Source organism: Aotus nancymaae, unplaced genomic scaffold, assembly GCF_030222135.1.
Source record: "Aotus nancymaae isolate 86718 unplaced genomic scaffold, 86718_ANA_hifiasm-v0.15.2.pri h1tg000072l, whole genome shotgun sequence".
Taxonomy (NCBI): Eukaryota; Metazoa; Chordata; class Mammalia; order Primates; family Aotidae; genus Aotus; species Aotus nancymaae.
Window position 1 is genome coordinate 15,323,710 of NW_026988487.1, and position 12,479 is coordinate 15,336,188.

Genomic DNA, 12,479 nt, shown 5'->3' on the forward strand with positions numbered 1-12,479 from the left:
TTGCCAAAACCTTTAAAAACAGAGGTCTTTATGGTTCTTTTTTTTTTCTTTTTTTTGTAAGACAGAGTCCTGCTCTGTTAGCCAGGCTGGAGTGCATTGGCTTGATCTCTGCTCACTGCAACCTCCTCCTCCCAGGTTCAAGCAATTCTCCTGCCTCAGTCTCCTAAGTGCTGAGATTACAGGCACTCGCCACCACACCTAGCAACCTCCTCCTCCCAGGTTCAAGCGATTCTCCTGCCTCAGTCTCCTAAGTGCTGAGATTACAGGCACTCGCCACCACACCTAGCAACCTCCTCCTCCCAGGTTCAAGCGATTCTCCTGCCTCAGTCTCCTAAGTGCTGAGATTACAGGCACTCGCCACCACACCTAGCAACCTCCTCCTCCCAGGTTCAAGCGATTCTCCTGCCTCAGTCTCCTAAGTAGCTGAGATTACAGGCACTCACCACCATGCCTGGCTAATTTTTTTTTGTATTTTTAGTAAAGATGAAGTTTTACCATGCTGGCCATGCTGTTCTCAGACTCCTTGCCTCCCAAAGTGCTGAGATTACAGGCATGAGCTACCACACCTGGCTTTTATAGTTCTTAACAGCTTGACAATTCAGTACTGTGAATAAGAGAACAGACTTCCATTGCCTCATTATTACGTAATTTTTTTGAACAACGATTATTCCAGTGGCTATTGAGTCAATATGTAAAGCTTGAAATTGACTCAGAGAGCTTTAAATCTGATCTCCTAGAAAATTAAGAATTCTTTTTCCTTCTAATGGAAATAAGGTTATGATATCTCTGGTACACATTCAGCTAAAATTTATTTTGGGTTTCTACCTCCTTAGCCCTATGCAAAAGAATGACACTCTCTTTGCTAAGATACACTGAGAAATTAAGCGCTAAGCCCAAAATTAATGTGATAACCAAGTCAGGAAAAATACTGCCAATAATCTCAGTTACTGATTAAAAGGAACTATTTTTATATCAAGTTGTAGTTTACAAGAAGGAGGTATATATCAACAAACATCCGATAATTATTAAGGAAGCATTCCCTTTAGCCAGCTTCTTCACAATGAACATGCTTATTGTATCCTTTCTCTGTATCATCTAGAATGGCTCATTTGAGTTCAGAGGATACAAGTTTGGTAACTGAAATGACCATCAAGAACTTACCAGGCTTGTTTCTTGTGGGAGGGAGTTACTTTTAAAAATCCCTTAAAGGAGAGCTGGGCATGGTGGCTCATGCCTGTAATTCCAGTACTTTGGGAGGCCGAGGTGGGCAGATCACGAGGTCAAGAGATGAAGACCAACCTGGCCAACAAGGTGAAACCCCGCCGCTACTAAAAATACAAAAATTAGGTGCGTGTGGTGGCGCATGCTTGTAGTCCCAGCTACTCGGGAGGCTGAGGAAGAAGAATCGCTTGAACCCGGGAGGCAGAGGTTGCAGTGAGCCGAGATTGCAGCACTGCACTCCAGCCTGGGTGACAGAGCAAGACTATGCCTCAAAAAACAAAACAAAACAAAACAAAACAAAAATCCTTAAAGGAGATAAAATAAGAGTTATTTTATACTTCCTAGATAACTCTCACAATTTTTTTCTTTTAATGTTAGTGGGTACTGGTACCCTTCTAACAACATGCCAACTATTCCATGAGAGGGGGAAAAAGGTTTCATTGCATTTTAAAAGATTAGGTAGGTTACTCAATATACCCTTTGTATAAAAACAAAGTTACTCAGTATACCCTTTGTATAAAAACAAAGTGAAACATTTACTAATCTGCAAGAATTGTCAAAATCTATCAGAATGAATGACAAACACAAGTACAAAACTGAAGGCTGATATGTTCTTCAGTTGATATTTTCCTAAAAGCTAAGAAAAATTTGCTTCTTTATTTTTATTTTTTTGAGATGGAGTCTCGCTCTGTAGCCCAGGTTGGAGTGCAGTGGTGCAATTTCAGCTCACTGCAACCTCCGCCTCCCAGGTCCTGGGTCAAGAAATTCTCCTACCTCAGCCTCCCAAGTAGCTGGGATTACAGGCACAAGCCACCATGCCCAGCTAATTTTTGTATATTTTAGTAGAGATGGGGTTTCACCATGTTGGCCAATCTGGTCTTGAACTCCTGACCTCGTGATCCGCCCACCTTGGCCTCCCAAAGTGCTGGGATTACAGGTGTGAGCCACTGAGTCTGGCCAAATTTGTTTCTTTATTACTTAAGACAGTTCCTTGGACGCTTGGTGAAAACTGAGCCAAAATTAACTTTTCTGCCTCTTTTTAAACCAATGTACCATTTAAAAATCTTTCTGAGTCAGTAACTGGATTCCTAAAGGCAATCACTCACACTCCTTTTTTTTTTTTTTTTTTAAGAGAAGAGGGTCCTGATACGTTGTCCAAGCTGGTCTTGAACTCCTGGCCTTAAGCAATCCCAAGTAGCTGGAATTATAGGCACAAGCCACCATGCCTAGCTGCAATCCCGTTTTTTGAGAGACCAAGGAAGTATCTTGGAAAACAAGGATAAGCTAATCTGATAAGACTGAAAAAGCATTAGAGAAAAAACTAACTACAACAAAAATATCCTACAACAAAAATGCTGTAGGATATAATGAACAAACATACCTCCTGGGCTGCGACCGGCATTCTTCCTCCCCACTGTCTGCCTCCTGTATAGACAGAAAATGAAGAAAAAAAATTTTTTAGACCTGAGGTTTCATATCATAGTATCACTAATACAATTTTACTAACTTTTACATGTTGTATATTTGAACTACATTACTCATGTTTTATACTTGAACTAAATTCTCTTCATAAAAAATGACTTCAACTAACCCAGGAGGTTGATGGCAATAGAACTTATTCCTGGAGGTAACTTCAACAACAGTCCATGAACAAATTTCATTGACAATGAAGTGATATTCATTAAAAGAATTACCTCTGAAAACCAACTAAATATGTTATTTTACTGTTACACTACTTCAGCTTCAAAATGAGTGGACATTCTGACTACCACCAATAAATCTCATCAAGATAACCTAGTAATGATTCTGATCCCCAAAGAACAACCTAAACAAAGAACACCACTTAAAAGAGAGTTCTCATGATCAAATCACCATCACCATCAACGTAATGGCTACCATTTACTGAGTACTTACAATGTGCTAGGCATTGTGTTCATCAACTTATTTTATTTTTATTTATTTATTTATTTATTGAGACAGAGTCTTGCTCTGTCGCCCAGGCTGGAGTGCAGTGGCATGATCTCGGCTCACTGCAATCTCCGCCTCCCAGGTTCAAGCGATTCTCCTGACTTAGCCTCCCCAGTAGCTGGGATTACAGGCCTGTGCCACCACGCCCAGCTAATTTTTGTATTTTCAGTAGAGACGGGGTTTCACCATGTTTGCCAGGCTGGTCTAGAACCCCTGACCTCATGATCTGCCCGCCTCAGCCTCCCAAAGTGCTGGGATTACAGGCGTGAGCCACCTTGCCCAGCTGTATTCTTCAATTTAAGTACATTACTCTACTTATTCCTTATAAACCCAGAAAGTTGATGGTACCATACTTTAAAATTAATTCTAGTACACACAATAACATAGGATAAATCAATGTGATATAAAAGCACTGTTGGTTAGCGACCCACCCAGGGATGCCAAACGATGACAACGAAAAGCACTGAATTACAGTTCAATTACAATATTTATTTATTCTTAGTGTGGCACATAAAATAACAGAAAGTCTTACAACTTATGGCAACTTAGACTCAATGAATATTTTACAGATGAAGAAACAAAAGGGAAATAAGTTGTCCAAGGAGACCCATGTGGTGAAGAATTAAAATGAAAAAATACTGACTCCCAACTAGCTTTAAAAACTTACCATTTACCTCTCCCTGGCCTGGGTTAAAAATTAGTATATGTTATGATACAGATCTTTACAGAGGCAAGAATTTTGGCATGAAGGAAAAGTAAGGAAAGATGGAGAGACTTTTTCTTTAAATTTGTTCCCTGACAATTTGTATTTGTTCTCTCATCACTTTTGCCCTATCTGGAAAACACAGAACTATTAGGTAGAAGGAGAAAAATAATCTCAAGAGAATATGTGTACTGTCTGCCAATGAGCCACATGCATTTTCTAGTTTATGAAGCCATCCTCATCTACCTTTATATCATTCTGTCTCCATTCCTGGGCAGCCAAGGCTAGCTCTATAACTCATTCCCATGTTACTTTCATTATTGATTTCAAACATGTCTCTCTCTCTCTTCCCCGCCGCCCCCCGCCCCCCGCCACAATAAAGGAATAACAAAACAAAGATTCTGCTCCCAGAGGGAGTACAGGTAGAAAGTGTCATAGTATATTACACTCTTTGCATATAGGAGAGAGGTTTTAAGTTAGAAAGTATGCCCTTTAGAGACTGAAAAGAAAGGTTTAAAATGGGAAAGAACTGTCTCTTGACTCAATCATCAGAACTTGGAAAGTTTGCAAGAACAAAAATGAAAAGGCTCAGATAAACAAATGTAAATGTTAGATTTCTGTGCTCAAAGGAACTGTAGTAAATAGAACTGATTTCCTGGAATATCATTTAACAAACAGTGCTTCAGTATTGTTTTTATTAATAGATCTCAAATTATAATGTAGTCTTCTCACTTTTTTTTTAGACATTGTTTTGCTCTGTCGCCCAGGCTGGAGTGTAGTGATGTGATCTCGGTTCACTGCAACCTCCACCTCCCAGGTTCAAGCAATTCTTCAGTCTCAGCCTCCCAAGTAGCTGGGACTACAGGCACCCCCCTACCACACCCGGCTAAGTTTTGTACTTTTTAGTAGAGATGGGGTTTCGCCATGTTGGTCTTGAACTCCTGACTTCAGGTGATCTGCCCTCCTCAGCCTCCCAAAGTGCTGAGATTACAGGCGTGAGCCACTGAACCCGGCCACATTATTTTTTACTTGTATTAAATATAAGAATATGTTTAACATACGAGTTATGAGGTACAAAATGAATACCTATGAATACCATTCCACCTAAGAGCTATAATACTACCAATACTGATGCTTCTACCTGTTTGCCTCTTATCTCCCATTCCTCTTTCCATTATGTGACTACTATCCCAAAGTCTATACTTTTTTTTTCACCTCATTTTATTTAAGAAATTTCAAACACAAAATTGAAAGACCTTATAGTGAACTTGTATATCTACCATCTAGATTGTATCATTAATATTTTCTATACTTTTTTTTTTTTTTTGAGACGGAGTCTCACTCTGTTGCCCAGGCTGGAGTGCAGTGGCACAATCTCAGCTCACTGCAACCTCCACCTCCTGGGTTCAAGCAATTCTCCTGCCTCAGCCTCCTGAGTAGCTGGGATTACAGGCATGTGCCACCATGCCCAGCTAATTTTTGTATTTTTAGTAGAGATGGGGTTTTGCCATTTTGCCCAGGCTGGTCTCACCTCAAGTGATCTGCCCACCTCAGTCTCCCACAGCCTGGGATTACAGGCTGGGCAACCATGCCCAGCCAATATTTTCTGTACTTTTAAAAAAATCATGTCTATTAATCTTTCTAAGTCCATCTTATTTTTTGGATGCATTTCGACGTCAATTACTGATATGAGTACATCTGCCTTTAAATGCATAATAATTAATAGAATTCAGTATTTCTTTAAAGTTTTTACTTTTTTTGTTGTTTAGAGATAAGATCTTGCTCTGTCACTTGGGCTAGAGTGCAGTAGTATTATCATAGCTCACTGCAGCCTCAAACTCCTGGGTTTAAGCAATTCTCCTGCCTCACCCTCCTGAGTAGCTAGGACTACAGGTGCACACTACCATGCCTGGCTAATTTTTTTTATTTTTAAATTTTTGTAGAGACAGGGTCTCACTATGTTGTTCAGGTTGGTCTTGAACTTCTGGCCTCAAGCAATCTTCCTGCCCTGACCTCTCAGAGTGCTAGGATTACAGATATGAGCCACCAGCCCTGGCCAGTTTTTTTTTTTTAAGGTAAAATTTATACACAATGAAATGTACAAATCTTAAGTGCACCATTCAATGAGTTTTGATAAATGCATGTATCCACGTAATTCAAACTGCTATCAAGAAATGGAACATTTCTATCACCTTAGAAATTTTTCTCATAGGCATTCCCAGTCAAAATGTGGCACCACCCACCCCTGAGGCAACCCTGTTCTGATTTTCCACCACAGATACTTTCCGTCAAAAATTAGTACACCGGATATGATTCCACTGTTCATTAAATGGGATTATATACTATGTACTATTTTATGGGAGGATTTTTGAAAAACATTCAGCATAATGTTTTTGAGATTCATTCCATATTTTGCATTAAATAGCAGTTCATTCCTTTTTATTGCTGAGGATTCCATCACATGAATATGCTAGTTTATTTATTCATTCTCTTATTGATGGATACATTTGAGATATTTGAATTTTTGCCTATCATGAACAAAGTTATTAGCCAGACATGGTGGTTTATATCTGTCATCCCAGCACTGTGGGATGCTGAGGCAGAAGGATCACTTGAAGCCAGAAGTTTGAGACCACCCTGGGCAAAATAGCAAGACATTGTCTCTACCAAAAAAATAAAAGAATTAGCCAGACATGGAACCTCTGGTCTTACTTTGGCGGCTGAGATGGGAGGATCTCTTGAACCCAGGAGTTTGAGGCTGCAGTGAGCTATGATCATGCCACTGCATTCCAACCTGGGTGACAGAGTGAGACTCTAAAATAAATAAATAAATAAATAATTAAATAAAGCTATTATGTAAATATCATTTTGTGAAGTTTTTTTTTGGGGGGTGTTGATATATGTTTTTATTTCTTTTGGGTCACAGGACAGATGCATGTGTAGTTTTATATAAAAGTGCCAGGCCTTCTACCAAAGCATTTATACCACTTTATACCCTCATCAACAATGCATGAGCGTTATAACTTAACTCTAATTGGCAATTCTTTTCCCCTATGGTTATTGTTTTCTAGGTTCTCAGAAACCTTTACCTTCTAGTCATGAACATATTCTATCATATTTTCTTTCTTTTTTTCTTTTTAAGACGGAGTCTTGTTCTGTAGCCCAGGCTGGAGTGCAGTGGTGCAATCTTGGCTCACTGCAACCTCTGCCTCCTGGGTTCGAACAATTTTCCTGCCTCACCCTCCTGAGTAGTTGATATTACAGGTGTGTACCATGACACCTGGCTAATTTTTTGTATTTTTAGTAGAGACAGGGTTTCACCACGTTGGCCAGACCAGTCTCGAACTCCTGACCTCAGGTGATCCCCCTGCCTCAGCTTCCCAAAGTGCTGAGAGCCAGCATGCCTGGCCTATCATATTTTCTTATAAAAGCTTTATTATTTTATACAAAAGGTCTACAATCCATCTTGAATTAATATTTTTATACAGCGTGAGGCAGAGGTAGAGGTTCACATTTTTCGTATGAATATCCAGTTTTCAAACACCATTTGTAGAAAAGACTTTTAATTCTTTATCCATTAAATTATTTGAATAATTTGTAAAAAATTCAAATTACAGTATAAGTGAGGGTCTACCTCTGGGTTCTCTATTCTGTTCCATTGATTATTTGTCAGTCCTTATACTAGTACCACAATACCATATTGACTACTGTAGTTTATAACAAGTTTTGAAGGAAGTATAAATCCTCTACCTTCATTTTTTTCCCCAAGGTCATAAATGGTGAAGTCAGGATTTGAACTTGGGTCTATCTTTCTGCTATAATCAGCTGCATCTAAACTAAGAATTGTACTTTGATATTTATAACCCAAGATGGCAATTGGGAGGGAGCTGAAGAAGGAATGTATTTTTTCATGACTTACAATAAAATAATATCCTTTGCATCTTTCCTCTATGACTTCTACACTTTAAAGTAGTGCCAAAGTGTAGAAAATTCCTTTGGCCCACAAAAAAAAGCAAATCAGAATAGTGTTTTTAACATGAGATCCACAAATAATTTTTTCTTTCTTTCTTAATGTTTCAATAGCCAGGCAAATGAATAATTTGCTTTTCCTTCTGTTTACTTCAGGAAAAAAAAAAAACTTGAGGGGAAAAAAAAACCCTCAGCATATCAAGGCATTATAGTTCTTAGAGTAAAATGGATTTAAAAGGAATGAACAAAATGTTCTATTGTGTTAATTTCAGCAGAATTCACTGCCAAAAAAGCAAAGATGCAACATTTCTTATTCAATAAGAGTAATCATCAGGTAATGTAGTTATCTTGAACAGTAGCATTCAAGTGGTAGCTGAAGGTAGAATGCTTATCATTCTATTCTAACAAGTGCAGAAACCAGATATAACCACCTTCCTTGTCAAGTAACTTCATACATTGTTACTGAAAAATGCTAAATAGTCAACCTGTTCAAAACATTAGAAATTACTAGGAGAAAAGTGTAGAGATAGCTTTTAGTTTCTTAGTGAATAGAATAACTTCTGATTCGTAAGGAGGATATCTAATTAATTAAATTACTAAATACTTGTTTGCTGGCTTTACTTATGGTCTAATTTCCAAGAGCTATTGTTAAATGACTTTTAAATAGTATAATTACTTCTTATGTTCTTAAGAAAAATTTGACCTAGAAACAGTAAAGTATTAGACCCTAGATACATGTACATTTAATTTTAGGGTGTTCAAGAACCATTAAGTTTTTTGTTTTGTTTTGTTGAGACAGAGTCTCACTCTGTCACCCAGGCTGGAGTGCAGTAGTGTGATCTCAGCTCAGTGCACCCTCTGCCTCCTGGGTTCAAGCGATTCTCCTACCTCAGCCTCCAAAGTAGCTGGGATTACAGGCGCCTGCCACCACGCCCAGCTAATTTTTGTATTTTTTCTAGAGATAGGGTTTTGCCATGTTGGCCAGGCTGGTCTCAAACTCCTGACCTCAAGTGATCTGCCTACCTCAGCCTCCCAAAGTGCTGAGGTCACAGGTATGAGTTAATTGAAAGATTAATACATTCTTATTAATCTGTTTACTACGTGATCACAAAACACGTCACTAAATAAAATATGTCTGGAAAATATAGAGGGACCCAAGTCATATTTGCTGAGAATTAGGCTTGTGGGAGGGAGGTGCTGCCAGCCTTGAACACTGGGCTAGCAGAGTGTTAAGCAATATTTTCCCAAATCTTATCATTTAAGATTCTTTACACTTTCTGTTTGCTCCAATCCAAGTGGTCTCATTTATCATTCTCCAAAGATACCTATTGACTTCCTTCGTTCATGCTGTTGTGTCAACCTAGAAAGCCCCTCTTCCCTCTCCTATAGTCTTTTCCAGTCTTCAAAGCTAGTTTCAAACACTAGTAGTTTGTGACATTTCTTTTATCATCTAACTGATGTTCTGTCTCCCTCCAAACCTAACGGTTACTGTGCATCATTCTTGCAGCATTACCAGTTGTTTCTGGGATACAACTGGGTACTTGTTTTTATCTCCCATCATCAGATTATAACCTCCTTAAGGGCAGGAACATTGCCCTTTGCATCTCACTCTGTGTTTAGCACAATGCCCTATGTGCAGATTGAACTCAATAAAGAGTTGATAAGTCACTGGAGCAGCTAACTAATGCCATGTGAACGCTTGGAGCTAACTAGCTGTACATTTTCAGCTAGTAAGGACTCTATGCCAGTTACATTTTAACCTTAACAGGTTAAAAGAATGGTTTTTGTTACTCAAGAGTAGCCTGTGGCTAAGATCTGGAAGTAATACCTTATACAAAGGCTTTCCCTTTGGTTAAGCAGACAGAATCATTTACTTGCTCTCAATTTTAAAAAAATATTATTTTTTTGAAAGATGAGGTCTCATTATGTTGCCCAGCCTGGTCTTGAACTTCTGGCTTTAAGCAATCCTCCCACTTTGGCCTCCCAAAGTGCTGGGATTACAGGTGTGAGCTCTGCACCCAGCCCACCGGCTCTCAATTCTACATTCATTCCCAATAATTAATTCATTCAACATTCATTGACTATCTATTATGTTTTAGATTCTAGGCACCAGGGAACGAAAGTAAGCACAACTGTCCTTAAACAGTTCATATTGTAGTGGGAGAGATAGTTTCATAAAACAGAAATTATAATGATATATCATTTAGGCCTGCAGTAGAAGGACATACAAAATGTTACAGAAGCAACAGAGGAAGAAATGACTAACTGTGGTGTTGGAAATGCTTCACAAAAGTTAATTTTTTTGGCTAGGCTTGATCTAGTGGGTTTTTGTCAGATGGAAAATAAAGAGTATTGACCAGGCATGGTGGCTCACACCTTTATGTCAGCACTTTGGAAGGCCAAGGTAGGAGAATCCCTTGAGGCAGAAGTTTGAGACCAGTCTGGGCCACATAGTGAAACACTGTCTCTACCAAAAAAAAGTAAGAAAAGTAAGTAAGAATATTTCAGGCAGAATAGGCAAAAGAGCTGAAAATTGTAGAAGAATGAGTCTGATAAATTCGGGGAAGAGTGAGCAGCTGTGGATTTTTGAAGCAAAGGTACAGGTATTGGGGGTTAAGGCTATCAAGTAATGTTATTGTTATGAGTCTATAATGACATAAATTCCAATATAATAGTTCTATGATCAGAAAAGATGTTTGTGAATTGTCAATTCACTGGATATCAGATTATCCCTCAGTTACCTCAGCCCTTGGAAATAAATGAATAGTGGGAGGTATCTATCACACAGGAAAAAGGAATCTAGTAATCTTTTTTTTTTTTTTTTTTTTTTTAAAGATGGAGTCTGTCTTGCTCTTGTTGCGCAGGCTGGAGTGCAATGGAGCAATCTCGGCTCACCGCAACCTCTGCCTCCAGGGTGGGTTAAAGTAATTCTCCTGCCTCAGCCTCTCGAGTAGCTAGGATTACAGGCATGTGGCACCACGCCCAGCTAATTTTGTATTTTTAATAGAGATGGGTTTTCTTTTCTTTTTTTTTTTTGGGAGACAGAGTTTCGCTCTTGTTACCCAGGCTGGAGTGCAATGGCACAATCTTGGCTCACTGCAACCTCCGCCTCCTGGGTTCAGGCAATTCTCCTGCCTCAGCCTCCTGAGTAGCTGGGATTACAGGCACGCGCCACCATGCCCAGCTAATTTTTTGTATTTTTAGTAGAGACGGGGTTTCACCATGTTGACCAGGATGGTCTCGATCTCTTGACCTCGTGATCCACCCGCCTCGGCCTCCCAAAGTGCTGGGATTACAGGCGTGAGCCACCGCGCCTGGCTAGAGATGGGTTTTCTCCATGTTGGTCAAGCTGGTCTCAAACTACTGACCTCAGGTGATTCACCCACCTCGGCCTCCCAAAGTGCTGGGATTACAGGCGCAAGCCACCATGCCCGGCCTAGGAATCTAGTAGTCTTTCTAAGAGACAGTATGTGCTTTGAAACTGGAAGAGATAATGCCATGCTTCTGGCTTTTGAAAAAAGCAGATAGAGAACACACAGGCTTGAGGAAGAATAAAGAAAGGCACCAGGCCTGACACTTGGCTACTTGAAAGAGAAGGCTTAGATCCACTGCTAGAAACAGAAAAAAACGGCTGTTTGTGTTATCTATTGCTTTATAACAAATTACTGCTTCATTATATTTCATGATTTTATGGGTCAGAAATTTAAGCAGCACTTAGCTGGGTGATTCTCAGTTCTACATGGTATTGCTAGGGGTCATTCAATGCTATTCAGGTGATATTTAGTTAGCATATGATAGTCTGGAGGATCTAAGCAGCTTTATTCACATGTCTGATGTCATAGCCTAGATGGGTGGAAAGCTGGGCTCAACTGGAAATGTCAACTGAGTGCCTTAATATGATTTCTAATTTATCTTCGGCTTCCTCAAAGCATGGTATCCTTAGGGTTGGTCTTCTTGAATAATGGTTCAGGGCTCCAAAAGGGCTAGTCCCCCGAAAGGCTAGGCTCAGAGCTGGCATAATATCATTTCTGCCACCACACTCTATTGGTGTATCAAAAAAAGCCCAACACAAATTCAAGGAATTTGTGAGAGGAATTAGATTCCCTCTCACAATGGGAGAAGTAGCCAGAATTTGTAGCTATCTTTAATCAACCCTACCAACCCTGGTGACCAATTGAATATGAAGACAAAATGAACAGGACGGAAAAACAGGTAGTTAATGATAGTGAATGAAGTACAGCTCCTAATGGCTAGGGCCATAGAGATATTTAGGAAGGTAAAGGAGCTAACTCTCAAGTCAGTGCAAGGTGGACTGAAGGTCATATGGATATTTTTATAAGTTAATGTCTATACAGAAGTATTCTCCTTATTTGGGAGGCTAAGGACAAGAAAGGACCTGCAGGTGTGGCAGTAAAGACACATAGTATGGTCCAGGGCCAGAGTGAATACCTAGGCACTCCTAACCTGAGAAAGCTGGTTTGGAAGAAGGCTCAGATATGATCAAATCAGCAGTTCCAATATAATCTGACCTTGTTTTAAAGTCTAATTTAGATCAAGATATATAGTATTGGCTGGAATCAGCAATCAGATTCAACTGAATCACATTTTATAGAGATAT

The 12,479-nt window shown here is 39.4% G+C and overlaps 1 protein-coding gene across 3 annotated transcripts in view; it reads right to left on the reverse strand.

Moving 5' to 3' along the window:
• The window catches only part of SSH2 (slingshot protein phosphatase 2), a 288,187-nt gene that overhangs the window by 163,190 nt on the left and 112,518 nt on the right, over positions 1-12,479 (reverse strand). For all 3 annotated transcript variants that reach the window (XM_012449295.2, XM_012449294.2, XM_012449297.2), the window contains one exon: positions 2,603-2,646. In XM_012449295.2, the coding sequence (XP_012304718.2) occupies positions 2,603-2,646 (44 nt within the window). The remainder of the gene's footprint in view (positions 1-2,602; positions 2,647-12,479) is intronic.